General features: G+C 49.6%; 11 protein-coding genes across 11 annotated transcripts; 4 read left to right on the forward strand and 7 right to left on the reverse strand.

The window, feature by feature from the left end:
- Positions 1–569: 569 nt before the first annotated feature.
- On the reverse strand, positions 570–2,705 carry KY384_003895 (uncharacterized protein; the record flags this gene model as incomplete). The annotated part of the gene is made up of 3 exons (XM_044812404.1): positions 570–1,037; positions 1,139–2,299; positions 2,622–2,705. The coding sequence occupies 3 exons, from the start codon at positions 2,703–2,705 to the stop codon at positions 570–572; spliced, it is 1,713 nt and encodes a 570-aa protein (XP_044671537.1).
- A 131-nt stretch (positions 2,706–2,836) lies between these two features.
- Positions 2,837–5,644, reverse strand: KY384_003896 (uncharacterized protein; the record flags this gene model as incomplete). Its single annotated transcript, XM_044812405.1, has 1 exon — positions 2,837–5,644. One exon carries the CDS (start codon positions 5,642–5,644, stop codon positions 2,837–2,839), a length of 2,808 nt encoding a protein of 935 aa, XP_044671538.1.
- A 1,092-nt stretch (positions 5,645–6,736) lies between these two features.
- KY384_003897 (uncharacterized protein) lies at positions 6,737–7,984 on the forward strand (the record flags this gene model as incomplete). The annotated part of the gene is made up of 2 exons (XM_044812406.1): positions 6,737–7,916; positions 7,974–7,984. The coding sequence occupies 2 exons, from the start codon at positions 6,737–6,739 to the stop codon at positions 7,982–7,984; spliced, it is 1,191 nt and encodes a 396-aa protein (XP_044671539.1).
- Positions 7,985–8,799: 815 nt separating this feature from the next.
- KY384_003898 (uncharacterized protein) lies at positions 8,800–10,224 on the reverse strand (the record flags this gene model as incomplete). The annotated part of the gene is made up of 1 exon (XM_044812407.1): positions 8,800–10,224. The coding sequence occupies one exon, from the start codon at positions 10,222–10,224 to the stop codon at positions 8,800–8,802; it is 1,425 nt and encodes a 474-aa protein (XP_044671540.1).
- A 441-nt stretch (positions 10,225–10,665) lies between these two features.
- KY384_003899 (uncharacterized protein) lies at positions 10,666–11,952 on the reverse strand (the record flags this gene model as incomplete). Its single annotated transcript, XM_044812408.1, has 1 exon — positions 10,666–11,952. One exon carries the CDS (start codon positions 11,950–11,952, stop codon positions 10,666–10,668), a length of 1,287 nt encoding a protein of 428 aa, XP_044671541.1.
- Positions 11,953–12,749: 797 nt separating this feature from the next.
- Positions 12,750–13,624, forward strand: KY384_003900 (uncharacterized protein; the record flags this gene model as incomplete). The annotated part of the gene is made up of 2 exons (XM_044812409.1): positions 12,750–12,911; positions 12,965–13,624. The coding sequence occupies 2 exons, from the start codon at positions 12,750–12,752 to the stop codon at positions 13,622–13,624; spliced, it is 822 nt and encodes a 273-aa protein (XP_044671542.1).
- A 633-nt stretch (positions 13,625–14,257) lies between these two features.
- Positions 14,258–16,860, reverse strand: KY384_003901 (uncharacterized protein; the record flags this gene model as incomplete). Its single annotated transcript, XM_044812410.1, has 3 exons — positions 14,258–16,507; positions 16,558–16,683; positions 16,750–16,860. The coding sequence occupies 3 exons, from the start codon at positions 16,858–16,860 to the stop codon at positions 14,258–14,260; spliced, it is 2,487 nt and encodes an 828-aa protein (XP_044671543.1).
- An 800-nt stretch (positions 16,861–17,660) lies between these two features.
- KY384_003902 (uncharacterized protein) lies at positions 17,661–19,815 on the reverse strand (the record flags this gene model as incomplete). Its single annotated transcript, XM_044812411.1, has 2 exons — positions 17,661–17,916; positions 18,344–19,815. The coding sequence occupies 2 exons, from the start codon at positions 19,813–19,815 to the stop codon at positions 17,661–17,663; spliced, it is 1,728 nt and encodes a 575-aa protein (XP_044671544.1).
- A 566-nt stretch (positions 19,816–20,381) lies between these two features.
- KY384_003903 (uncharacterized protein) lies at positions 20,382–21,949 on the forward strand (the record flags this gene model as incomplete). Its single annotated transcript, XM_044812412.1, has 2 exons — positions 20,382–20,746; positions 20,794–21,949. The coding sequence occupies 2 exons, from the start codon at positions 20,382–20,384 to the stop codon at positions 21,947–21,949; spliced, it is 1,521 nt and encodes a 506-aa protein (XP_044671545.1).
- Positions 21,950–22,805: 856 nt separating this feature from the next.
- On the forward strand, positions 22,806–25,531 carry KY384_003904 (uncharacterized protein; the record flags this gene model as incomplete). Its single annotated transcript, XM_044812413.1, has 4 exons — positions 22,806–22,864; positions 22,964–23,102; positions 23,150–23,275; positions 23,327–25,531. 4 exons carry the CDS (start codon positions 22,806–22,808, stop codon positions 25,529–25,531), a joined length of 2,529 nt encoding a protein of 842 aa, XP_044671546.1.
- A 1,801-nt stretch (positions 25,532–27,332) lies between these two features.
- KY384_003905 (uncharacterized protein) lies at positions 27,333–27,648 on the reverse strand (the record flags this gene model as incomplete). Its single annotated transcript, XM_044812414.1, has 2 exons — positions 27,333–27,469; positions 27,540–27,648. 2 exons carry the CDS (start codon positions 27,646–27,648, stop codon positions 27,333–27,335), a joined length of 246 nt encoding a protein of 81 aa, XP_044671547.1.
- Between the last annotated feature and the right edge of the window lie 154 nt (positions 27,649–27,802).

Raw genomic sequence — 27,802 nt, forward strand, 5'->3', positions numbered from 1 at the left:
TGGTAGTACTCTTTCGATTGATGTCAGGTTCCGATACAATAGAAAGACATGTCACACCGAAATCAAGAACCCGCCCTCCTTTTATAGCGCCTTATCAGGACGTACAAAGCCAGCAAGGGTAGTACAAGGGTTCATAACATTGCCATTATACCGTTACGTACAGGCTAGCCATGACTAGAATCTTCTTTCACGCAAGACGGGAAACATTGCTATTGTTACCCAGGAGTTGAAGAGGTTGTGCAAATGTCCACGTTGTCTTTGTTGGTTGACGACAATTTCTGCATGCAGCGGGCGGGGCTTCTCACAAAAGATGCCGAGTCAACGCCATTCGGAAGCTTTAATGTTCTCGTTGGAAAACAAAGGCATCGTTGGTCAACGCCCTTTCTTTGAAGTCGACTGCACAGGTAGTAGGAGAAAGCGGAAGAGAGTTAAGGAAAAGACCGTGGGATTATTAATGATATGCACACGCGCTCAGGGGTATTATTCGTCCCTGGTTTTTCGTGCCTCGCTCGACACGCAGAGGCTATACTATGCTTCCGCCTTGCATTCCACCGTTATCCAACCCCTCCTCAAGTGTACCAAGTTTTGCTACGCTCCTTTTTGGGTGGAGCGATCGCGCTCTCGAACGTGTCCAATGTGAATTTGGACCCTTCCTTCCAAAATCTACCCAAGCCTGTCGTGCGCTTCTCATTTGGCTTGTCTGGAGAAGTTTTCTGGTCGGACTTTGCCGACTGGCCCTTTGTGAGCACCATTGGGGGTGCTCGTGCCTCCATCGTCGTTGCTCGGAGTGCGGGGAGGCGTCTAGGAGGTGAGATTACGGCTGCTCCTTCATTGAAATATCTAAGCAGATTGCTCTGCTTAGCTTGTCTAGGCACAGGTGTACTTGTTCCATATTCTAGTGCGTTAGAGGACGACGGAAAGGTGGATCTGTGGTGGAGAACCGGTCCAGGGGGGTTTGAAGTTGCCTCGTTGGCTGCATACTGCTGAAGATCCTCTTGGCATTGAGTTTGCCCTGTCTTGGCGGCAACGTGCATTTCCTAGCATGCGTCAGTCTCGCATTTTGGGGATCGACTATAGCTTGCTGGAAGAAGGAGACATACCTGCTCAAGGGTTTCAAAGAGTAGCCCGAGCTACTCACGCATCCAACTTGGAGGAGGGCTCTCTTCCACAGGCGGATATAGTCAACTGCTTCCTCCCAATTTGCCGGGTCTGCACCTTCCATGGTGTATCCGTCACCATACACTACGTCCAAGTCTTCCAAAGTAGGACTTTTCTTTAGGCCCAATTCAAAGAGTGGCGCTAGAATTTTGGTATACCTACTCAGTACGTCCTTTTCGTTGACATCACACGTCAAATGAATACGTCTCAAGGGGGGTACTATCTCGTAAATCGAAAGCTTCAGCTCCTTGAGAAGCGGCATTGGTGTGCACTTCAACAATCTGCAGAACCTGCGAAGGCTTCCGTAAACGCTCATGCTACTATCGTTGGTATTGCCGCTTGTGAATGAAATATCCAGGTCTACCTCAAGTACCAAATGTAGACTTGTGATTAAGCATAATGGAGGTGAAGAAACGTAGCCAGAGTTCCGTAGAAAAGGTGACGCAACAGTACCAGAAGTAATCTCGTGTCCCACCACGAGGTTGAAGGTGTTGTTCTTCACGATCCATCGCTTCATCTCTCTGTATAGCACTTTGTTGATCAAAAACGCATCGATCGGAAATCCATACTTGGCATATCTGATAGCTGGTTTTGCTACGAGCCTCGCCGACGTCGTGGTTCGCAAATGCAAGTAGATCCTCTCGCGGACATTTGAAGCGATGGTAATGAGTCTGCAGTTGCTCGAAGCGGCCAACTCGTTGCAGGGTTCTCCAGCCTCACAGGGCGCGCAGATCTGGTACGTGGTAGTATCCAAGGCTCTGTTGACAAAATGCTCAGGCGTCTCTTGCTTTACGGAAGCGTCGTAAGTAGCTAGTGATAGGTCTGGTAGCAATGGATCAGAGGGTGCGGGGATGAGGATGGGCGTGCTGTTGAAGGAAACCTTGGTCGCTCGTTTTTTCGCTGGTTGAACAACGCTCCATTCGTCCTCTTCTATCACAACATGGTTAAAGGCTCTCGCGATCATCTGCTGATCATCTTCCGGGCTGCAGTCGTCCTTTTCGATAATGATGTGATCGAATGCTTTGATGATCATGTTTTGATCGTCTACAAGATTCCCGTCTTGGTCGTGTCCAATCGGTGTCATGCTGTCGCCACGAGAGGGGTTTTTAGTATCCGGCAAGGTCATTTTTGACAAGCGAAGCTAAGCTATAGAATCAGGTGTAGAGCTGATAGCAAGATGCAATAGTGATGCAGACGGATAGAGGCGTTCACATGCCGGCAGTACCCAAGCACCTGCGTTGAACACGAAAGTTGTACAGTGGAAGAGCGGTGTGAATGTGTGGCCTCGCCTTGGAGCAAATTTGATTTCTTGGCAGGGGTGATGGTCAATTCACTTGGAATTTGTCACGAATGAAATTGCACAACGATGCCCATCAGATGTCCAGCAGATGCACGTGATGATGATGTTCGCTGCTTGCTCCCATTGGTACGAATCATCATGACTGACCTTTGGGGATTCTTACGTTGTATTTGTTTTCTATTTTGTAAGGCTGTATGCCTTCGTCTTCCCTATTCCGTATGCAACCACTCACCTCTACAGCACTCATAGTCTTAAGGGTATCATTAACGCCAGTAGCCCGACGAAGCCTCATATGCAATCAATCATCAAACGTCAATAGCTTTCCTACCTTTCAAAGTAATATGCAACTCTCAAGGGCAAGTCCTCAACATGTATCCCTTACATGAACGTCTCGAGCAGATGTATACGGTGTCGCTCGGTATACTTGCGCTTTTTCGAATGCTGCATGCCATCGTATCGAAACAGTACGTCGGAAAAGATGTGTGTATACGCACTCAATGCCTTACCATGGCGCTCAGCAGGTGGAGGCGCAATCTCATGAGCGACCTTAGCAAGCATGAATGTGATTGTAGTGAGAGCAGCGCAGTGACGCGGCCACTTTGCGAGTATATCGATCATCAACGACTGCTCTTCTTCTTTTGTTTGAAATTTTGAGCGTGAACCCATGTCGCGGTCTAGCTCTTCCCACAAATCTTTCGGGATCACGCCGTCTTCAAGACTTTCGAGGAAAGATAGGATAACCTCCGCCATTGCTTCAACTTGGACTACAATGTCCGCCTCTTCGGGAACGCCAGTTGTTAACGCTGCATTTCTCTCGAGATTTCTCCTGATATGGTATTGGATTTCTCTGCGTTGGCCAGGCGCCTTGGTGTGACCCTTGAAAGGCCAACGTGGTTCTGTCTCCCACGGACCTTTTTCTTCTTTCATCGCCATGTCTGCTACGGCTCTTTCGACCAGTCCATCCAAGCTTTGAGCGAGGCTCGAAATACTGCGGGGAACCGCACCGGCGCGAGACCCAATAGTTGAGTCATCTGACGCAGTCAACGAGCGTCCAAAATACGAACCAGCCCAATGTCCTGCGATAGGCAAAAAGTAATCCCTGCCATCAATAACGCGCAGAATCATGACGTCTTCCAGAGATTGGTCACCGTTGTTCAGACTTTGCACCTGATCGAAAGCGGTGACGTGAATTGTAGTCTTCACGGAAATCTTCTCCCCTGGCCGAAGGACATGGTCCTGTGGATGATCATCGGAGGACTCATCGTAGTGAATCGTCAGCCAAGGGGATGCGGAAGTGTCTGGGCTGGGCCCCTTCAGGATCTGTATCGTAGCGGTCGAAATACCTGTATTAGCGATCATGACTTTGCGCACCTCTGGCTCCTCATAATGTATCTGTCCGAAGTCGATTGATTCAATCACCTCATTGGTATCCTCCGCTGTAATGCTTACCGTAGGCCGCCTTTCATTCTCTTCCCTGTCAAATTCCTTGGCCATCTGGCCTCTTAATTGAGCTTTCTTCTCTTCATCTACAGCGTCAAAATACAAGGAGAAAAGAGCGTCAAGAGGCTTATGGTCTGAAGATAATATGTCCTGATGCGATCGATACGTATTCTGCTCTAAGCTACCCTTGATGGTATCAGACGATTTGGGAGTCTGAGTCTCCCTCGAAGGATCGTCTCCATAGGCCATGCCATCTGTCTCGGGGTCGTAATCGAAGATGACGGACTCGTCTTTGTCGCTGTTGGATTGAGACTTTCCCGCCGCTTGCTCTCGCTCTACTCTTTCACTAGCTTTGGTTTCATAGGCAAGGCGATCCTCTTTCGAGCGGAACAGGATCCGATCACACCAACTTGGGCTGCGCTTTTTTTCGCTCGAGTCAAATGACCCGAGAGTTCCTAAATCGTACTTGTAGGTGGGAAGGAAATGTATGTCCCCTTCTCTCCAGCCATCATACAGCGTCTGTTCGGCCTTCATCTGTGATCGCAGCTGATCATGAGAAAGCAGTGAAGAGACCGTGGACTGCATAGAGGTAGGGTCGATTGTCACTTCTGCCGGTGTGTTTTCATTATCAACAAGCGTAAGAGATGATACCGTTGAAAGATTTGCGTCCCCTGAGTCGTGCGGCTGTTGAGATGAACCATTATCCGTCTCAGGATCGGCTACGGTGGTTCCCTGGGAGACAGGCTTTGAGTAAGCTACCTTAGCAGTCACGTCGGATAGTTCAGAAGTAGATAAGGATTGATGGTGTGTGTGAAGCATCAGAAGCCTTCGGACGTCCTCGCCTGGGATGCCTTCAAGCCGGTAGTTGAGATCACCAAACCAGAAGCAGAAGTCTTCGTCGCCAATATGCTCTTGGCGTCCTTCCACCTCGTGAATACCGTACTCCAAAGCGGTGAATTTCGTTCTGCTGACAATCTGACTGACATCCCAATTCCGTCGTTCGAGGTTGCCCTTTTCGACGCCAGCACTCAAATGACAGTTGACAAAGACTACCTTTGTCGTTTGGCCTAGGACAAGTCTTACCGCGACAGCACCCTTGTTGCCCATCCAACCCATCCCTCCCGTCGCAGTACTATTGACGCTTACGTTTGAGATCAGAGGCAGCATTGCTGTAGAGGCGTAGATGATGACATAAAGACCCAGTAGCTGTTGTTCTGCGACCAGGTGGTAGTTCCCCGGCAACGCTTTTGCGACAGCTTGCTTCCATTTCTGCGCAGGATGAGGGTCAACATATGGCTTCAAGAGTTCTGCCGCAGATGAGATGTCTACGATCTCCTGCAGACCCAAGGCGTACAAGCCTATCTCTTCTTCATGAGCCACATCACTTGATTTCTCCAAGTGGACGGCTTTCTTGATAGATTCAATATAGCCATGCTTCTGCTCTGGTGCTTCCTTTGGAGCCGCAATTTCACCCTCCGCCTGTGCACCAGTGAACCATTTACCGATATCTTTGTCTGTGTGGTTGAGAGATGCAACATTCCACGTGCCGATCTTTATCTGAACTTTTCTCGGTATGGTGTAGTCTGCTCTTCGATCCCACACGGCCTCAGTAAGACTGGGCTGTGACACTGGCTCTGGGGCTATCCGAGGGGAGTCTGGAGGGAAGCCACCAGGAGGAGGAGAGGGTAGGGGGTCATCGTCTTGAGGAAAGATAGCTGGCGAAGGGGACTCTGCAGGATCCGGCATAGTGTGCCTGCCGCTGGTTGCGGGAGGAAGGCGCCGGGAAACGGTGTTCCATTGCCCGAGGGTCCAGACTTGCTGATATCTGCAAGGCAACTATGAGGGAGGTATAGGGAGCTATACCAGTTTGAGGTAATGCAAAGATATCACCAGGTACATGAGAAGTGAAGAGAGGTGGCTTGGTCCAAGGCACTCGGCGAGTCAGCTGGCTTATCAGTCGTACAGGGCCTAGAACTCTACAGCAAGGGTTAGGGATCTACAGGCCCTTAAGCGGGTGTGGCTCCAGTCCCAGAGGCTCTATTGCATACCCCTGTTTGACCTGCTGTAGTGAATAGTGAATGGTGAATTGGAATCTCGATTGCGGTGCTCTGTATATCTATAGATCTTTCTCCCAGTTCGGAGCCTGCCAGAACAGTGCACCGGTAGTCGTGAAGGATCTGATCCAAGCGATATCCCCCAGCCCAGAGGGAGCCCCCAGCAACGGCCAAGAGCCACCTCTGCTCAGCCCTATGCATGTAATAAACGTGTGCTAAAGCCTTAGAGCGCCTGACGGTTCACGCGTAAGCCATATCTAGTTAGTTCCTTTCTCTCATGATGGGTGTGGTGGTGGTGGTGACATTTTCCACACCTCACACAGACATTGGACATTGACAGACAACAGAACACGCGACAGACATATCACTCATATCGACAAGCTGCCACAGTTCATTGTCTCTCTTTGTCGCTATCAGTCCCCTACACTTCATCTCGACCTTTGATCATTGGTTCTCGACCAACCCACGGGTACTCACGCCTCGTCCGGAGTCTCCGCGTACCACTGAATCACTCCACCATATTCAGCCACGAACTAGTCATAGCACAGATTCTCAACAGTCGAAATAAACACTGAAATCTATCTCATACTCGGTATCTGTCATTCTTTCACACTCTTCCGCGTGCTTCGGCCGTTTGTATCCGCGCTCAGTACGCGTCTTATTGTCTCTGTATTGAAATCTTTCAAAACTTTCATTCTCGGCAACACATCCCATGATAGTATTAATTAATCTCAACAATCCATTCAAATCTCGCCGCTTGGCGCGTCTGCGTCCATTGGAGATCATGCCAGAACCGGACAGCCCGGACAAACAGATCTTCAACATGAACCTACGGGTCTTGACGAGCCTGCTTAACGTACAAATCGCGAATATAATCACAGTAGCATCGTGGGCGACTGTATTCGAGCTTCATCACGTGTCTGAATGGGACGAGCAAGCCTGGAATGGCGGCTACTTAGACCATCCTAAAAGCTGGGTCAAGATTGGGATCGAAGGTCATCTCTTCATCGTTTCTTCACCACCTACAGCAACAAATAAATACTGGCGCTACTTCATCATCGTGATCAATCGTAACAGTCGCATCAGTTTTGCTCTTGAAATCAAACAATGCGGACAGACAACCACCTTCGACGAGGCAGATGACATGCTCTATCTCTCACAGCACGCTTGGCCCCCTGAAGTCCACCAAAAAGACTTCTGGGGCGTAGAAAAGCCTGATGACGGAGCTCACGAATTTGGAATATGGATTTACTCCGACGGAAGTAGCGCGCCACATCCTCAAGCCATCCTCACAAAGATGAATTTTTGCCAAATGCTTGGCCGCATCCAACACGACGAGCTCAACACCGGACAAAAAGACTACTACTCAAACATCCCCGACGAATACCGGCACTTCAACTACGACCAAATCTACGCCATGATTCGCACAGGCTACGACCCGCTCGACCCCAACGACGAGCCAATTTCCGCCCAAACCCTCCGCGACGTCGACAGATTCGACCTGCAAAAGACCGACGTAATCACTCCTAATCGCCCTCCACGAGACTTCCGCGCCATCCCCTCGCCACTCGACGCGTTGTCATCCCGCCCCTGCAGCCCCGACTACCCCTCGTCGGTCTCCTCGCGTGGCTACGACCACACCTCCCAGCGCTCCTACAGGGCGTCCCCTCAGCAACGCCTCCGCTTCGCAGCCGCCCACTCCCCCGCCACCAGCCAAGCCGCGTCTGCAACAAAGGAGTGGCCTCGCGGCTACGTCCACCCAAAGGACTCGCCGCCGCCAACGCCCCGCTTCCCGCCCTCCTCCCCGCCCAAAGCTGCCTTTCCCCGCGCGACCCCCTCCCCGCCACCGCCAAAGGGCCCTGCTTCGCCAGGCGCCGACCGGCAGCGTCTCTGCTGTCTCTCTTTACGAAAGCGGCCGCAAAGGCCAAGCCTAAGGGCAAAGGTGGTAGGAAATCCTTTTCTTTGTAGCTAGACCTGGCCCCTCTAACCTAATTTGGAATGATGCTAACCGCTTTTAGCAGACGATGAGTAGATTTGTGGTTGCGGGCCCCTCTGAGGAGGGTGCATACGGCTGTGTCTGTGTCTCTGTGTGTGTTCTGTGGTCTCTGTGGCGGCCCGGGTCTGTTTTTGTAGTCTTTTTTTGTAAATTATAGGGAGGATGGGAGGGTGCAGCAGCACCACAGCCAGCTGGTTCTGGCTTGTTTTTTTATGTACGTTAGTGCCAATGATAAGATTTTACGATATTCTGACTGCAATTGCCTTGATTCGCTATTCTTTATATCTAAGGAGGCTGCTACGGCCTTGGAAATTGCTCTCGTTACCTTGAAACAGGTCGCGTTGTCTTATATCTGCCTTTATTTACTCCCCTTCACACTGCTATAGGTCTATACTACCGTGAAATCTATGCCAATCCCTTCAAAATCCGTTATATCTCGTATATTCAGCTAAACTCGCAATATCTCCAGCCTTTGCAGGCTGCTCTAGCCTCAAGATAGGCTGCTAAAGCCCTAGAAACACGTACATCACGCTCCTACAGCCTTGCAAATACCCTATTCTCCCTATTGAAGCTATTACAGCCTCATCTGACGCATCAAACTGCCTCAGATCGTCCAATTTTTAACGCTTCCTCCCTTTTGAGGCATTCGAAGCGGGTGATATTGCCCGAAATACGTAAACAGCGAGGATATCGTGCCCTTTCAGAAGAGCAAACGGGCTTTTAGAGCCTAGGAAAAGAGTGAGATGGAGAGGGAGAAATTTCGGGGGGAAGACATTCTGTATTCATCATTCGTAGCATCATCTATCATAGCATGCATGTAAGAAACGCCAGTACTCTCTCCTTCCTCTCTTCTAAACCTCCCCCCTCTCCTTCTTCAGCCCCCACCCAATCCACCACCTACAAATCTCATCCACAGCCCTCACGGCCTCCGCCGTGGCCTCCACTTCAAACCACTCCCTATGCTCCTTCCCACACGTCTCGCAGTTCCTCTTGACCCTCTTCTCCGCTAGTTGCATGTGTATCAGTCTTTCCACCTTACTGAGGCAGGGCACGCCCGCAGCTTGCTGGACTCCATTTCCATTCTTCGGGAGGGGACTGCCTGAAGGGGTGGAGGAGTGACGCTTCTGCCCACCATTGGGAGGAGGAGAGGAAGAAGATGGGCTGGTGGTGGTAGGGTAGTACCGGACCAGCGAGATGGCGTAACCGCACTGAGATTGCCATTGTGAAAGACGGCGGGCGACGTTTGCCGCGGAGCCGATTTTAAGGAAGACAGTCTTGTTGGCTGTGGGGGTTGCGGTGGAGGATCGAGTGGAGGAGCCGGCTGCGTACTTCTGGAGGACGGTGTCGCGGGTTCCTTTCGTTGGGGTTTGAGGGTCGAGGAGTGTGGAGGCTTCAGAAACAGAGGGGACGCCGGAGGTCAGGCGTGTTTGCCAGAACATGTAGATGAAGCCACGGCGGTTGCTGTCAGCTGGAGTAATTGGCTTGACGAGTTCGGCCATGAGGGCGCTGGTGAGAAGGGGAGGGAGGTGCTTGGGGATTTGGCGGAAGATTTGGACGGTGGGGGCTGAGTGGTCGACTCGGTGGGTGGGACGTGGGCCTGATTGGTTGGGCGCCGATTGAGAGGGTCGTGGCGACGATGGATAATAAGCCTGGGGACGTGGAGAGTGAGTCTGAGAGGCATGCGTCTGAGGCAGCGGTGAAGACATCTTTGTGTAGCCGTCCGTTCGCGCAGGCTTCACGACCGTTGTGCGAATAGGTTCCGGACTCGAGGGGCGTGCACTGATGCAGCAGAAGAGGCCAACATTCGAGGAGGACTTCTTCTTGGCCTTCTTCCGTACAGCGTACATCTCTCCGTCAACATCCTGCCAGGTCTGTGGTAGCGTCTCTTTCCGAGCCGGTCGTGCATGTCTATTCTCTTTTCTCTTTGACTTGTCTTTCGCATTCAAATCCACAATGCCGAGTCGTTCGACTAGTGTATCCACGCTCGTTCTACCCTTGAGAGGGACTATATTTGCTTTTCTTCCATCCTTGGTCTTGGCTACCAGTGTGGCTGCTTGGTCCTTATGCTGCCAGCAGAAGTAGGCTGCTGCACCATCGTGGTCATCATCTTGCGCATCTAGTACTGCAACTACTCCGTCGTCCGTTTCGCGAAGCTGAGATTTGATGTCGCGTCTGCAATGCTTGCCATCGGTGGTAAGTCCTTTGCATGTTGTGGAAGGGTTCTTCGAGTCACTGCGCGCAATCTTGGACTCGGGCGTATTGGGGATGAAAGGCATGACCGGACTGTGGTTTGTTCGGGAAGGAAGAGGAAGGTGCGATCATGATAGCAAGGTTTACTTGGCGGTCGTACATTGTTAAGGCAGCCATCTCTGAACAATGATGGGTGAATAACGTCTATTGGAGAAATCAATGAGGCTGGGGAAACACGCGAGCACTTGTCCCCAGCCAATTGTTCCGAACGGCCCCCTAGGACTATTCCCGGCTTTATTCCCAGCCATACTCCTACGAATATAGAACATAATCATTTTCATCGACGGTAAATTGCTCACTGCGACTGCCAAGATACCTTGGAATCCAACTCTGGAACCATTGGGCGTGGACTGAGTAATTCGAAATGCTAAAGCGTGGGCAAATGCACAAGAGAGGACCGTGGTGTTGCCTATGCAAAATCATGTATTTCATGACAACAGCTAGTTATATGTCATACTTCTTGCCTTTCATACCTCTAACGCATTGACCAATCCTAAGCAGCCGTCCAGAGCGCCCTCAAGTTCAGCAATTCTCTCCCTCAATCCCCCATTCTCCTCTCGTAGTGCTACCTCAATGCCTCTCGAGTCCTCATCATCGTACCTACCATACCCAGCGCCGTCGTAGACACTCCCGCGATTATTTACAGGCTTTGCACCACTTTCCACTCGGCGTCTTATGCCGCCACGAGTCAAGGTCGTAATCTGCTGCGCTTGAGCGAGATAAGGTCCTTGCGGCAAGCTCAATGTGGACGATAGACCGGATTGAGATGATGATGAGCTATGCAAGCCGCGATTCGGTTGTGAGAAGACGCTTTCTGCGACGCTTTCGTCCTCTGAGGAGTCTGCGTAGAAGTCTGAGAAGTGAAAGGATCGGCTCGGACTGGTTGTTCTGCTTGGCATCGGCAATACTGGTGGTCTGTCGCTAACCATCCTGAGGGTTCGCCTGCCTTCTAGCTGGTCTGTGAGATCTTTGTTTGCCTTTGTCTGATCAGCTAGCTTGGTTGCGAGATCGTCTAGCTGGTTGCGGAGTAGCTCAATGCGGGTGTCGCAGGCTTGCTTCTCTTCGTGCAGGGCTGCATTCTCAGCCTCGATCACTTTGAACTCGGCATCGGAGTGACTCGGTTGGCTCGCAGAGCCTGAATGATTACTGTTGAGGCTTATACTTGACGCTATAGCTTGCTTTGCTTGACTGAATGGGGATAGCTGAGCATTGCTCTGATTGGGACTAGGGCGCTTGGCTGCAGTTCCGTCACTCCTGAGCTTCGAAGTCTCATCCATATTCTGCGTTGACCCGATTGGCGGTAGACCTATTCTGACCGGTTCTGACTTGCCATCGAACCACTTCGATATGCGGCGGGCGTGGTTGGGTCGCTGGGGTCTGTCTTTGCTTGGCTGCAAGTGATCCATGGATAGTGAGGTCAGGGTCTGCGGTGCTTCTGTATACAAAGAGGCTCGATGTAAATCCGTGACAGATGGGGAAGCCGTACTCGGTGGGTACACTGGGAGGGAAGCGGAAGAAAGTAGCGTTCGGGGTCGAGGAGGTTGTACAGAATATGCTGAATCCTGAGATACAGGATTTTCAAGCGAAGTCTGAGCAGGCGTAGTTTGATATCCATGATAGCTGGTGTCGTCATTGTAAGTTGAGTATGAGGGTGAAGAGAGCGATTGGCTTGATCTCATTGATGGGTTCGATAGAGTGTGTGATCGTGTATGTGATGGCACTGCCTTTTCGGCAGGCCGGAAGAGGTCCAACATTTTGTTGGGCATTTGTGCGGATGGATCGAAGCTAGCGAGATTGGATGATAGATTGAGTACGGCAATCTAGATCCCCAGATGAATATTTGGGACGCAGTTGAGCACTCGTTGAATCCAGTGGGCTGGCTCACTCGTCGCTCGTATGTCTTTCTCTGTATATTATGAACAGAAGACGAAGGCTTTTTGACTGGGTATAAATGTTTGCGGTAGAGCAGGCTGAGAAAGCAAGGCTTGAGAAACAAGTGCGACCAATTCAAGCAAGGCAGGAGTCAACAAGGTACAACGAACACATAAATAATAAATATGCATGCAAGTACTATCAACACACTATGAACAATCGGCGGACCTGGCTATACAATATACTTATCCCGTGGCTGTATACAAAAGAGCGTGGTTGGGAAGAAAAGGAGAAAAAGGAGGCTGGAGCGGAGCGGCCGCGCGACTAAAAAAAGCGCGAGGAGCTAGCAGCCGTTAGCGGCCAACCCTAAAAGCTTATCTCCCCGGACGCCTCCCGTCCAACCAGCGGCGGTGACGAGTGCCAAGCCTGCAATTACCTGCTTTTTGGTGAGAGAAAATATCTAAACAATCTCACCACCATTAAATCATCACAGCTGTTCTTCTTTGTGATCTCGGTCGAACCACATACAGCCTCTTCTACGCGTTTTCTTCCAGTGTCCAAGCTTCAGAAGTCCACAGCACTGCCTCCCATGACCATCTGAGCTGCTAAACGCCCCTCCCATCCCGTACCACTTGCACCAAAACCTTACAGCACCAATCCTACCCCACCGGAGTCCATCATGGCCGAAGCAATCGGTGGCCTCACTGGGTCTCTGCAAGGCCAGATCCAGGGCCTTGCAAATGGAGCACAATCTTGGCTCGACAAGATAGTCCCTCCTGAAACCCGTAGCAAGATCATGGCCTGGATCATGAAATTCATCAATGAGAAGCCTATGCTTGCTGTACGCGTCCGCTTCTACTACTGCCTCTGGATAAATTGCTGACAGCCCCTCAGTCCTTCTTAGCCTCCCACATCGCCATCTCCGGCTTCCCACTCGGCCTCTTCATGGTAATGACTATAGCCGTCGCCCTCTTCGCCATCATAGCCGCACTCCTCCTCGGTCTCCTCGCTGCTCTTGTCTTCATAGTCCTCTGTGTCGGCTTCGCCCTCATCTTCCTCCTCCCTACCCTCTTCGTCACCACCGCGATCGCAACCTTCATATTCCTTTGGGGCGTGGGCACGTACTACATCCTCAAATACTTCAACGAGAAGGATATTCCCGGCATCCACAAGCCTTTGGGTGAAGGATTGTCGAACGAGGCGAAAAATTATGCTGAGGTAGGGCAGATCCAGGGATATGGCCAAGATTCGATTCTTGCACAGAAGGAGATTGTTGGGAAGGGAGAGCCTAGTGAGGAGGAGAAGCAGGGGATGAAACAGAGGGAGGAGGTGGAGAAAGATACTGTGGGTAAAGTTACTGGCAAGGTGCCGGGTGGTGATCAAGTGGACCAGGCGACGAAGAAAGTGCCGGGGAGGGATCAGGTGGGGAAGGGAGTCGATGGGGTAGGGGAGAAAGCGAAGCCGGTGGGTGATGGGGTGAAGAAGGTCGGCGAGAAGGATCCGACAGGACTCGCCAATGGAGTTGGTGGGGTCACGAAGGGGTTGACGGGATGATGGTGAACGTTGCTTCCCCTCCCTCCTGGTTGAATGTGCATAATTTTCTGTGCTTGCATTTTCAATGGCTCCGTGGGCATGCATTAGTGGTTCAGTGGGTTTGCATCAGTGGGCTTTGAGATTGAGCGAGGCGTTTGCGAGGCGTGAGCATCATAACAACAGCCAGCTCTTGGTGGTTCTTTTGTGATTGGCCTAGCATTTCATGTACAACATTACTGAATTCTACAGCGGCCATGCTCCTACAATAACGTTCCAATCGAGGTTGCGAGACCGCGAAAGATCTACAATTCGTGAAATTCGACTTGCTGATTTTTATTTTCCTAATGAAAGCGACCTCACAGTCAGTGACGCCTCCATATGAAAATTCAACTTCCACTCTTCTTTTGGCACTAGCCTTGTTCAAGACATGCACATTTGGTAGTTTTTATGACTCTTTGTTTTAAAGCGACAATGGTTTACCTCCACAATGAGCTACATTCCTTGGTCCAAAGTTCCCACGACCCAGGTCTTTCCCTTTACCTCCCGGTGCCTCCACAGCTATGCTTAGACTCTCCACACTATTCCCATTTACTTCAATCCTCGACTTTGTCAATGTCTCTAATTCATACCTTCTCCCTGGGTGCTATATTTCTTTCATGCGCTCCACACACGACCAAGATTCCGCACAGTCTTCTTGACCACCTTCCGCATCCTTGATTTCTCCTCTTCCGTCTTAGGCACCTTAAATGTCTTGAGAGACGATCCCTTCGAATGTTCGCCTTGAGCTGGTGGGTCAGACTGTGTTGAATTGGTTGTGATATCCTCCATGCCCGCATTCTGCGGTAAAGCCATCGATGGATCGGAGACTGTGTTTTCAGTCTTCAACGATTCAGAGGCACTCACTTCAGAATCGGCAAATTCAGCCATCTCCGCGACCTCTGGTACTTTCTCTTCGGAGGGAGATGGTTCAGGATAAAAGGCCTTCTCAATACTCTCGCAGAGCCACTGGATGCTCTCGCAAGTTGGATCTGAGCGCTTTTCTGGCTCAAAGATTCCCTGTGTTTGTATGGATGGTATTGTGTGGGTCTGACAACCCGACTGAAATGCTCCCGGCTCTTGGACCACATCTAGGAGGTTTTCAGTCTCAAAGATGGTGCTCGTGTCTATGCAGGGTAGTTCATAGACTTGGACATCTTCGCCAATATTGGTGAATGACGGTTGCAGCTCCTCGCTGGTCTCTGATTCGTCCTCACAATCATCCGAGACGTAAGGGTTTGGTACCCTAGATGTCTTCGGGGGCTCAAGATTCTCGGATCCTAAGCCATTATTGGAGTCGTTTGGATTCACCACTTCTTCGTTTGATGTACCTTTCTGTGCGGTGAAGAAGAAAGGAGTATTTCCCGCTGCAGGAGACGCCTCAGTCAATTCTGCTGATGCTGATCCAAATTTATAAGGCCCTGATCCTTGCCCGCCCTCAGCAGAGGTCTCTTGAGTAAAGTTGAATTCTGGGAACACCGGACGGTTCTCGTAGTGATGAGAGGTATCTCTGAAAGTAAATTCCGATGCTGGTGCACGGCTCTCGTGGTGATGGGTGGGATCTGTGAAAGTAATTTCAGATGCTGGTGCACCATTCTCGTGGTGACTAGAGGTACCTGGAGAAACAAAACTTGATGCTGGTGCACGGTTCTCAGAGTCATCACCATCTTTCCCCTGATCATCGACTTCTTCTGTGGCTAGCAGCGCACCTCCCGACTCTGGCCCCGTATCAGAGTCATCAGTTCCGTTCAGATCCGGAGCTGAGGAGGAATCTGATGCTCCCATCTCAGCCGTGACTTCTGTTGGTCCTTGCTCGCTCTCGCTTGACTCTCCAGGTGATTTTGTGTCCCGTTCGGACTGTACCAACTCGTCTATATCTTCGTCACTAATCACGAAGCCTGTTGGTTCTTCTTTCTTAGGAGCCTGTTGTTGTGGTGAAGAGTTGGGATCGACGCCCGCAGCTTCTTCATCATAGGTCCCGAAACCGTCGGAGCGTGGTTGCTCACCGCTTACTGCATCTGTATCTGGTGGTGTCTCAATCGGATTTTCAGTGCAGAACTCTTGAAAGACTGCTTGGAAAGCATCTTCATTTTCCACATCGGCTTTTGCCTGGGCGATGAGCGCGGGGAATGGGTGGGATTCGTTCCGGATCTGTGCAAACAAGATGCTCATTGTGTCCAGTTCTGGAATTTGTCGTTCCGGACCCCACCATCTCTTTTTTTCTGTCTCCAAACCCTCACCGTCTTCTTTAATTGCAAAGATCTGGTCCACAACATCGGTAAATTCGTCTCGCTTTCGAACCCGCGCATCAAGATGTTTGTCCTTCAGGAAGCGTTCCGTCTGCCGTAAGTAATCGTACATCTCGTGAGTAACCGCTCGCTGGCGGTCCATTTCTTCGAACATCCTGAAATAAAGTTTTCTATGATACATTTCTATCTTGAGAGCCCTCGGGAAAATGATACGTCGTAGTTCATTTACGTCTCGTTGGAGTATCATGTACGAATACCCTGCTGCTTCCAAAGTTTCTCGTAGCTCTTTAACGTTCTCTTCGAACTCATCTTTAGTAATCTCGGCCTCTTGTAGTCTCATCTGTAGCTGAGCCACTTCATGGATCGGTCCTCGAGAAGACTGGGCAGATTGGCGTTTGTAGAGACGCTGCGCTAGCATAGACCGTGATCTAGCGGCTTTTCTCCTCATCTGTGACATCTGCTGCCTATGCTTGACCTTCAAACGTACAGTCTCCTGTCGCCATTTGGTGTTGTTGAGCGCAATGGCATTCACAACAGCAGTGGTAAGCTCTGCTTCACTGAAAGTCATGGAAGAAGGTGGTGAGGTAGCCTCTGACTGGACATGAGCCTGTGAGGACAACTACGAAAGCTGTCAGTAGAATATTCGAGGATACATGGAGACGAGCATACGTCTTCTGGTGTGCCCTCTGTGCTTCCAGGAGTCTCGATCATCACTCCAGTCCCACAACTTGTTTCGAGAATACCGGCTTCTTGTGCTTCGCCGGCTTCGGCTTCGGCTTCTTTCTTGGTCTTGTCCTGAACCATACAGCATCAGCCACTCATGAAAGAATCTAGACCTCTGCTACGATAGAGTGGACTCACTGATGTGTCTTTGTAAAAAGACTCACGCTTGTCCTTCAAGAAGCGTTGCCATCTACCCAACGCCGGGCGAAGTCCTGCCAGATGGGTCGACGGTGAAATTTCGAACGACATATTGAGTGTAGTGTAGTGTGGTGGGACAAAGTTTGAACTGGGAGTACTGAAGATGGGAGTTGCTGGGACTTGGGACTTGAAGAAGGTGACTTGCTTGCTGTGTGTTGATGAAAAAGTTGAATGCTAACGATTTGGACAGTTGCTGGTCAAAGTCTCGGATGGAAGCTGGAAAGAAGATGAAGATCGATGATGAAGAAGAGATGGAGAAGAGAGAAAGAACGGGCTTCTTATACCCACGGTGTGGCGAGGAGATGGGGACTGTGTCTTGCCATCCGCAGTGTAAGCTTTGAGTATCATGTCGAGTTTTATGTCAGAGACAATCACACTAGCGATTATGTGTGAGAACAGGTGCAACACACAATGACAGTGACATTTACAGTAGAACCAAATAAACACGCTTGTGATACGTCAGTGGGGTGACACTGGCAAAATTGCAGGCAAATCTTTGGGCGGAATTTAGGCAGGAGACAAGGCTAAGCTTGAGAACAAAAAAGCAGCAAGGCTGCCACAATTTGACCATGTGTCAGAGTCATCGTCGACTGAACTATCATCGAAAGATGTGCTTGAAATAATCTCTCATGTTGCTAACTTCAAATGCAATCAAAACATGCTACATACTTGATCCTATGGCTTCCTCGAGTGATTTCAATGTCCAATCATCTCTCTTGCACGAGCAATCGTTCGCACCTTCCATTGTCCTCTCATTACAGTAACAAGGGCTCCCGAGTACTCGCCAGCTTGTATTGTCTCTTTCCCTCCATAATCGTCCTTCAATATCCTCCTTTGTGCATCACGAACCCCTACATCATCGTGCAATTTCTTCTCTCCCGACCAACGACCAAATGTGGGCATATATACCTGATTTCATTTGCTCTTAACTGTGTAACGTTGTCTTCGAGTTCATCGTTTGTGATCTCAGCCTCTGCCAATCTTAGGAAAGCCTCTCGATCGAGGGGAACATTGGGTTTGTCTCCATCCACAAGGTATCGCACCTTCGGTTGTGGCCGCTTTCGCTCGGCAAAAGGATAGAGCTTTTGCACAAGATCATATTCACAGCTATCGATGCTATCTCAGACCGGAGATCTTCACATCCATGCCCGGTTGCATTGTTGTCTTCACTCGTTGGTTGAGTGACTTATTCTCGCCACGAGATGCATGAGAGATTTTGTATCACATCACGATCAACCACTTCCTCGACGACAATCAAGTACCGTGGGGTGTAAATATATATATTTAGAGCCACGAGGCTCTTCTCCTTCCTCTCTTTTTCTCGATTTCTTGTTTTCTCCAATCCAATGGTTGAGGGGATGATCTGATCGATTTGCAAGCTAACAGAAGCCGAATGCTTTTGGGGACTAATAAACGGGATGTGAATGCTGGTGAAGTGATCGTGTGACGTGGCTTTAGCGTGGGTACTGTGGATATCCTGATCAAGGCTGAGACACCACGTCATCTTCCTCAATGTGAGTTGCAGAGCGTTTACCTCGCTTGATTTCCTTCCCAGGCAGGGCAACGCTCAATATCATCGGCGACTGAGCTAAACGAAGGCCGCGTGACGCTAGGAGTAGCGTCTTCTGATGTCACTCTAGACTCAGCGTGCTGCTTCTCGCGGGCCAAAGGAGCAAACTTCTTCCCTCCTGGAGCATCATCTTCCTGTGAACGGTTATAAGCATGATGCTGACTCCCATTCATCTCTCCTCCATACGCTCCAATATCTTCTCGATCATCCTTTTGACCCTCGCTCGTGGGTGGGTCGTAGGTAGGCTCTCCCCCATCATCATTCACGGCTTCACCTCCTTCTCGTAAATTCATCCGGTCTTGTTGCTCACCTCGGACACCAGCTGGAGCATCATCATCATCACCATGATCTTCCTCATCAGTATCATCTCGGTCATTCATTTCGAAGCCTGAACCAATCTCCTCGTCGTCAGCTAGAAAGTCCTCATCAAACGGATCCGGCTCCTCTGCAAGGACTTCTAGAATCGCACCGATTTGTTGGATCTTTGGGACCTCCTCTGGATGACGCCACCACTCTTCATCTACGTGTTGTCGTCCATCTCCATCGAGACCTACGAGTCTGAAGACCTCTGCTTTCATCTGCTGCATACCCTGAGGCGCTCCAACCTGTGGAGCTTTGGCGAACATCCAAGTAAAACCCTTCCAGGCACTCTTCGCTAGACAGCTCAATTCGGTCATTTGGTTCCCCCATGTCTGGTACAATAGTTGGAACTCGGTTGCTAATGCGGTAGTAGCCTGCATAAGGCGGAGACGATGAGCTTTGTGCTTCTGACGGAGGTGGTTCACCTTTTCATTGGTTCTATCCAGATCAGCCACTAGGTCGGCGATATACTCCTCATACTCTTGAGGTGATTTGTCGCCGTCATAGCATTCCTTGTATGGTTCGAGTTCCTGAACCTTCTTCTCAGAGGTATCAAGTTTGGCCCGGGCACTTGCCATCTCGATCTGATGGAGTGCCTTCAAATCCTGCTCTTTTGTGGCCCACTTCGATTGCTCCTTGTCCTCGATAGCTTGCACGGCGACGCGCATCGATTTTTCAAACACCTGGCGAAGACTGTCATCCTTGAGGAGACTATCGTAGGGCTTCGATGCAGGGGAGTCTTCGTGATGGATAGAGGACTCAGTCTGAGAACACGGATCCCGGTCGGTGACTATGTTTGGAGCTTTCTTGTTCATAAGCTGTTTTAATACTTCTGTCTTGTGCCAGCCGACTTTGACTGGGCCCATTAGTGTTTCGGAAGCTCTCAACGGCACACTCGGGAGTGAAATGAGGCTAGTCGATCCAGAGCTTCGTTTCCCTATGCCATTGCGGCTTGACGAGGTCGTATCGCTTGGTTTTGTACCAAACATTGCGACGTACCCTCCATACAGGGATGGTGGCTCAAGATGTGGCTCTCTAAACGGATCAAGGATTCCAGGCATGAGGAGTATCGACATCTTGATACTTTGTTGAAAGATAAGTGGCCTGGAAAGTTTGAAAAGGAAGGATGGTATGGTTGCTCTCTGGTATATGAAAGATTTGAAAGGTTTGGGTCAGCTGAGGTATGAAAGGAAATGTATCGGCAGGCGCGATTTATATAGGTGCTAGGTGCCCTCCTTCGCTGATATCACGCTATCATCGCGTGTTGGGATCAGTGTCGCGCCCCCATGCCTTGTGCAACTAATGGTAGCATGTCCATGTGAACCAGTCAAACAAATTCGGGGGAAATGCTACGATAGCTGCGACAAAACCCATTGTGTTGTAACAAAGATCACGTGAAGCACAATCACGTCAGGTCGACACAAATCACCCAGACTCCCCTTGTCACTAATTTACTAGAGGGATGTCCATGTGTCACAGTTTCACAACACATCCTCGACCCGTTGAATTTTTTCGTACCTCGTCAACGACTTGATCAAAGGCTGTACACGACAACATCATTAGACATCTTCTGTAGTACTCACTAGCACACAAACGCAATCACAACGTCACTCAAGTCAACTCATCTTGCTCAAATCGCACAATGGCGGCACACAATCCAGCCATTGGGGTCTTTCCGACGGAGATCGTCACCATCATTCTGAGGGAGCAAGCGTCACAACACCAACTACAGCTAAGTACGCGACTAGTAAGTCGCAGATTTGATACTCTTGTGGTCGCCATTTGGTTCGAGAATGTGACTTTGACGGAACGAAACACAACCTTCATGTTTGGCCAAATGAATGTTCGCATTTTCGCATTGCCACGATCATTCGGAGCATCAAACGCTTCTTTACGATTCGCAAGCAATGTCGTAGAGCACACAAGGCATCTAGTATTCGATTCTGAGTTCAGCAACAGCGCTCACTGTCTTCTCGCGACTAACTTTCAAAGACTAGATATCATTGAGTAAATATTTCTTGCTATTTGACGCTTCCTCTGACTAATATGCTCAGGTATGCTGCTATACCAATCCCTCCGAATCCCCAGTGGACAGCCACTCTCGGTCAACTAGCGACGAAATCACGCCATCCACCAGGCATACACTTGAACGCAATTTTGAGCTTGCTAGGGTCAACAGGAACATTTGCAACCATCCCGCAAGGGTGCGTCGTGTCGCTCAAGATCATCAACTGGTCGAATGACCAAGCTGTGCCAAATCGAGAAACCATTGTGGGGAATTTCCTGAGAACCAATCTGCAGCTCAAGACTCTGCATCTTAGAGAGATCATAAGGACGCGCGGCACTCCAAGACAGGAAGACACCTTTCCTTCACTACCAAGAATGACCGACGAGGACAGATTCCCGGCTCTAGATGAATTGGTGCTGGAAAATTACCACTGGCCGATGATCACGACTCAGCCCTGGGACTGGTCGCAAATCGTTCATCTAGAAGTGAAAGGGACCTCAATTCTCCGCTTTCTCCGATCGATAACACCACAAAGCTTCGCAACCTTGCAAATACTAAGGACGGATGGATATGGAGCCTTCTCACATGCGGACCAGTTCGAGGTTGAGATCCGGACGCAGGAGCTGATCACACATATGAGAGTACTTCGCCGGCTCAGTGTACGCGTGATTCAAATGAACTTTGCTTGGCTTCATGCAATACAACGTCATGGTCGTACCCTACATGAACTTTCGTACAGACTCTTCGACAGAGACTCCAACGTTGTCACCCAAGCTTTACCGTACACACCAATCGTCGGGTCAATCATTGATCTCGTCAAAGTCAAGGAGGCATGTGCGAACCTCACAGAATTGAGCATCGACCTTGATATGGTGTACACCTCACCATCGAAAGAAGTTTGGAGCAACGCGTTGGGGCAATTGCGCAATTTGAGGCGATTGACTGTGTACTCTAACAATATGATCTTTGATGATCAAGTCCTCGATCCAAGACAGCATTTTATCTTCTTTGTCTCTCAGTTCTGTGAAGGCTTGTACAGGTCAAAGTATGGCGCACCCTTCGAGAAGGTGACCGTCGAAATCTTCGCCAGCATAGCTCCAGCACCTCCACAGTCTGCAATCATCAGATACTACTGGAATGGACAGATAAATCTAGGTACACCACACGGGCCGGTGATCATGGGTGAAAGTTGGGCGGTTTAAGTTGCGTTGGCGCGAGGATAGCAGAGAGACTACGGAGTGGATCAAGAGGTGGAATTGAATCGTAAGACTAGGAAGCTGGGTAGCGCATAGTCCATAGCGAGCGTGCAGATGACAGTTTCTTTCTGTTTTGCTTCTGCAAGAGGCATAGGTGCCTCATTTCTAGGCCAAAAGTGGCTGCTTTAATGATACTCAAAGCTTAATGAGACTGATATCTCTACCGTGACCTTTGATGCATCCATTTTCGTACTAGATCCGCTGAATGCCACATAGTGAGTGTAGATCTCTTGTCACAGCACTCCCACTTGGACCATCCCACTTCGGGTGCTGCTGCCTTAAAAAGAGTATATGCACGGCGATTAAGGCAAAGCCGTGTGAAGCAACGACGAGTTGAGGCAACAATATCATGCTGTCTCGTGAAATCTGATTATAACACAAATTCCCAATCCGTCTCACTAGCGCCTACATTTCAAGCGTGTTTCCCCCCAAAATAGCAAAGCGCCTCGGATACCTGCATAAGCTCCGTCCAATCCGTCTGGACACGCAAACAACAATACATTATATGCAACACCACCGTCGATTGTCTACGTGAAATCACATCAGAGATGATATAAAACGATGGCTGTGGTAATACAAGGGATTCAACACTTTGGTGATGCTTAGCGTCGTTGGAAGGGTGGGGGGGGGTGTATAAATATATACACATGCCCCAAGAATTCTTCTTTTCTTCAATCAATCTTTCACCTCATCACTTCTCTCATCATACAGCTTCACATACCTACTTCTCATACTTTTTCATCTGTGTCCATCTCTGTCAAAAGTTCAGCACATATACAAAGCACGCGCAGATTAAATCAAGATGTTCTTATCACTGATTCAGCTTCTGCTTCACGTGGTCCACTTTGCTGTCTCAAGTTCGTGAGAGCTTCTCTGTACCCTGCGTAGCATTCTCGATGTGCTCATAACGCTTGGGACTCTCTCCTTTCTTTACGCGACCTTGACATCTTGGGTATCCAGTTTCCAGAAGCAAGTATCCAATATAAAGGATACTCCAGAGGCGCCTGAAGATGCCGTTGAACAGTTGGAGGGTCATGTAAAGCTACCAGAGTACCCTGCCGCCTTGGAAACTCTTGAAACACCCGTCGAAGAAGCGCAAGTATGTGGTAGTATGGCAAATTTACTCGTCGATGCTGATCAAAATAGGATACTCTGACGAAGCAGGATTCGCATCCTAAAGATATTGCGTCCTCTTTTGACGAAGCTGCCGAAAATATTGCTCCATCAGAGGTTGTCTTGACATCTACCTCCAAGCTCGATCAGAGCAATGTCGTAAGTTCAGACTTCGACACTGTTTTCGGATCGAATACTGATCCATGACAGGTCGTGGTCGACTCTGATGGCGAAGTCGAAGTGCTCAAGACTAGATACTTAGTTATTGGTATCGACAATACGTCAAGTCTTAACCTTGCTCAGCAACCACATCCCTCTGGAGGATATCTATCAGTCAATGAAGAGCTGAGCTTTGCACCAGCTACCACCAAAAAGAGTCCATTTCTCGACCATGTGAACGAGCATCTAGAACACACAGTCGATCCTACAGCAGAAAATACTCAGACTGCAGATGAGTTTTCGAGTCATAGCGCGAGCTTTTCTGGAGCAACAGACAAGGATGTAGGCAGAGACGTAAAAATCAGCCATGCATACAAGGCCGAAGCAGTCGAAGCAGCCGATCAGGAGACCGCTGAAGCGACACACATCATACACGTCAAAGAATCTGCAGACAGATCTGATCCAGAGGAGGCTATCAATATGTCCCGAAACTTGCCTCCAAAGAGTGATTCAGTCATACACGCGGTTGAAGCATCTGAGGCAGCGCCGGTTTGCCCCTACGAAGTACCCTCAGTGTCAGTAGCTGCCGAACTCAATCGCGCAGAGTTGGACCAACTATTGGTGGATATTGAAATGGCCTCCTACGCTGAGAAGTATGATTGTCCAGAAAAGGTTATTGAGTCTGGCAAGCAGCTGGCGGACGCGGGACAGAAGCTATCAGAACATACAGGAGACTGTGAGAACATTTCTTCTCCCAAGATATCTGATTATGGAGCAGTAAACACCAAGCTGCAAGACGACAACGCTGAGCCGTTGGGGCAATTGGCTCCAAACAACGAGGAAGAACGGACTTCACTCTATAACTCTGAATCCGAACAATCGGGTGAGACGAGTTCTACATCAACGATCCAACGTCAAGAAAATATCACGGAACAAGGTCTTTCTTCGCAAGAGTCGGGTGACTGTATAAATACTCCTTCCTCAAGCCCCAGTCTGGCCAATGTTTATGACACCACTACAGTCACACCTCCAAAGATGCAAGTCTTTGGAGGCATCTCTTCATCTTCATCTCCCCAGGATACTTCGAAGCCGATAGATTGGAGTGCCTTAGACTGGGCAATGTCTGGTTTTCCTCGTTTGCCCTCTACAAACGCTTCGCCGATAAGCTTATCGTCTCACGCAAAAAGCCCATCGGCTGCCCCAAGATTTGAATTCACGCCTTCAAAGATTGAACGCGCCCAAGAGATTTCAATATGTGATGGTGCGCAACAAGATGGCAAAGCATCAAAATCCACAAGTCGGCGTAATCAGGAGCGTAAGAAGGCAAAGGCAAGGAGAGTGGCGGCAGAGGCAGAGGAACGAGTGAAAGCTACTGAAGCGGGTCAAGCTTCAAAGCAAATAGCTGAAGAAGAGCTGTCAGCGTTTCCACCACCACCAGAATCTGATACAAATTCGGCTACGTCAGGTCAGCTGAAAGACGCAACAGAACAGAGGAGAACAGCTTCTAGCACCACACCCGAAGCTGATTTGAGAGTGCGTTCGGAGAAGGAGACGGGCGTTGACAAACCCGATGCTCCAAAGAAGAAGGGCCCCAAGGTCCTTACCATTTCTATGGATCAAGTTCACTCCGAGAGAGAGAAACCACGTCTGCCTGTAGATGTCAGCAGATCCAAGATTGCCAGCCAAAGTCGATCCAACGTCAAGCAAGAGACCCTCGAGCAGACAAAGCAAGCAGAGTTTTCGAGTCGCGGAACACTAGCTGTTGAGATATCAAAGCGTCCAGCTGTGTCCGCACCCAAGGTGGCTGTGGAGAGGGTCTTAAAAGCCGTCCCAAGCTTGTCCCAGATGGAATCCAATCTGAGGCACCGAAGTGGCACGCAAGTCTCTCTTCAGAAATTGCAAAGCGCACCGGTAAAGGGCGGTGGGCCATGGGCACAGATTGTGAGACCACGCACAGGAGCGCCATATCAGCCCATTACGCAGACACGTGCGCCCATTGCGCAGAAAAAGGAGCTTGAACAGGCGGACGTGAAAGCAATGCAGAGCATCGCCTTAATTGGTGACGACAAAAAGATTCGGGAACAGATACGAGAGGATGGTGCATTCGACATCGTTTCATATGCGAAGCCAAAAAAGGGGTTGAAGGCAGAGAAAAACATAAAATCGCGAACCCCACCTTCATGCTCCTTCGATGAGTCTGAGAGGAGGAGGTACAAGGGTTCAAATACATACAAGGCAGGGCGTATGCTGGGATAAAGACTCGGTATAAAGACTCGGAAGCAGAGAGGGACAGTGATTGCCCTTGGGGTTACATGGATCATGTCTGGTAGCTTTAGGTTTGACTTTGCGTACGAAAGAGATGGTACTGAAATGCTGTCTTCAGGGCTTCTCGTCCAGTTGAACACGATTTTTGTAGATATGTTTCCCCTGCTGTGCCATGGTAGAAGCCGGGGAACTCTGACTATGTAGAGAATATGAGCCAACATACGGTCATCAATCTGAGCACGCACCCACTCCAGTGATACTCACACCTACTATCTTCATACATTTCCTTGGTAATTCCTTCCCAAATCGTGTCGAGAACGACCCACCCTTACCTCCAGGACCGAACGACCCCCACCATCTCCCGCCTCTTGACCCCACCACTTGCCCAGAAAAATCATGCAAATGGTCAGAGCAGGTCGAAGATTCGACATCACTGCCAGAAACCACAGAAAGAAATTCGAGAGTGGAATCGAGTGTTCAGGTGTTCCTTCGAAATCGTTTTCTAGGCCCACTTACAAGCACGACTCGCCCCATCGGATTTCCTTAACAATGGCTCTGCTTGATTCAATCTTATACCATTTTCGATGCGCAGAAGGTCAACGCACCGCCACCTCCACTTTTAAATCGTCACTGGATCAACAACAGCTGTGCAATACAGAGTTTCCTGCCAAGATTCTACATACGGTCGAAGAGGCTATGCCACTTACTTGCTGCGCATTTCTAGACAGGGGCAAATGCTAGAAACGCTTCGCGTCATGTTTCCCAATATGTATGACTGGCATGTGGTTCCTGCTACCGTGCACACTCGTCTACTGAAGCCTCTACCACACTGGAATCTGCATGGGTCTGCATACTCAGCAGTTATTACACGACATCACCACCCATGCAACAAACAAGCTCATTCTAGCACCGCCTCATCGCCATAGAAGTGCCTGTAGTCCCACCAACACCCCTCTATCTGTGAGCGCAAGTAATCCTGGTCAGTCATCAGTTGTCGTCGGAGCAGTAGTATCCTGCTCCAGCTACCCACTAGAACAACACGTGTCAGCGACGTCAGCGGGTGAGCTGGAAAAGGTTGATGGCTTACGGTCAGACGGTTCGGGCCTTGATTGCAAAGCCCTGAGCTCAGTTTTCATGTCCGTGATAGGCGGTTGTAAATAGCTCTTCAGGTCCCGTTCAGCTCTCAGCGCGAAAGCGTACATGCAGTTCTCGCATCGGTAGTTGTGGTTGCGGTTGAGCGCTGGGTGGCCGCAGGAGTATCGATAATTTGGCATGACTTGGTGGTGTACTTGGTGGTGACTGGAAGAGGTCCTGGGATGTCTGGCGTAATAGCCTGACGTGCTGTTGTTTCTGCTAGATGTTCTCGTACAGTAAAGATTTTTTTGTGCCAGTGTAAGTTGAGATCTGACGGTTGACATATAATCGTGGTTGCGAGACGTATGCTGACTTTAAGTAGGTAGAGGATGTCGTACTGAGATTGCTCAACGTGGTGTCACAAGCATGTTTCGTCGTGCAGTCGAGGTATGACAAAGACTGTTGTCACACAATAACTGTGAATAGCTGAACTTTGCGACTCTCCAACATGGATTCTGTGACACGTCTCCAGGAGTTTCCAGATATCGAAAGCAGCAGATACAGCACAATGCAACACAACATCATTGTTCGGAAAAGCCTGAAGCACAAAGCCAGCACAACTATTGAAAGGTAGGCTTCTCATTGTGTCAGTATATCATCAAAGCCTTCCTCCATTTCAATGTCAATCTCAACCTAACGAATGTAGGCTTCATGACCTCTACCCACGGCTACCATCGTCCTTAGGTCGAGGCCCATAATACTTCTCGTACTGAGCCCAGACCTTGTTCGTTTTCCGCTCGAGATCTGCCTTCATATTATCCAGAGACTCCTGCAGCATTTCGATTTTGCTACCGTCTATTCAGGAATCGCAACACGTCAGCAAGTGAAACATTCTTCGTGGTGTTGTACTCATCATCTGTCATACTTTTGAGTGGTCTTCCCATGCCTTTCAGCTTCTTGATTTCGTTCTTCTTCTTTTGAATGCGAGCTCTGTAAACCCCCTCCAGCTTGTCGGCGTCGGCAGTTGCATACATCTGGCAGTGCCATTCGCAGTACACACCCTTGCTTGGGGGCGGTGTCTCTTTTTTACAACCACAATCATAATCATGCTGGTATATTGATAAGCTCATAATGGTCTGAGATCTGCACCGAGCGAGGAAATATTGGTGCAGTGATTTGTGGTTACAA

The sequence above is a fragment of the Bacidia gigantensis genome (genome assembly GCF_019456465.1).
Source record: "Bacidia gigantensis strain McMullin 20006 chromosome Unknown contig_180, whole genome shotgun sequence".
NCBI lineage: Eukaryota > Fungi > Ascomycota > Lecanoromycetes > Lecanorales > Ramalinaceae > Bacidia > Bacidia gigantensis.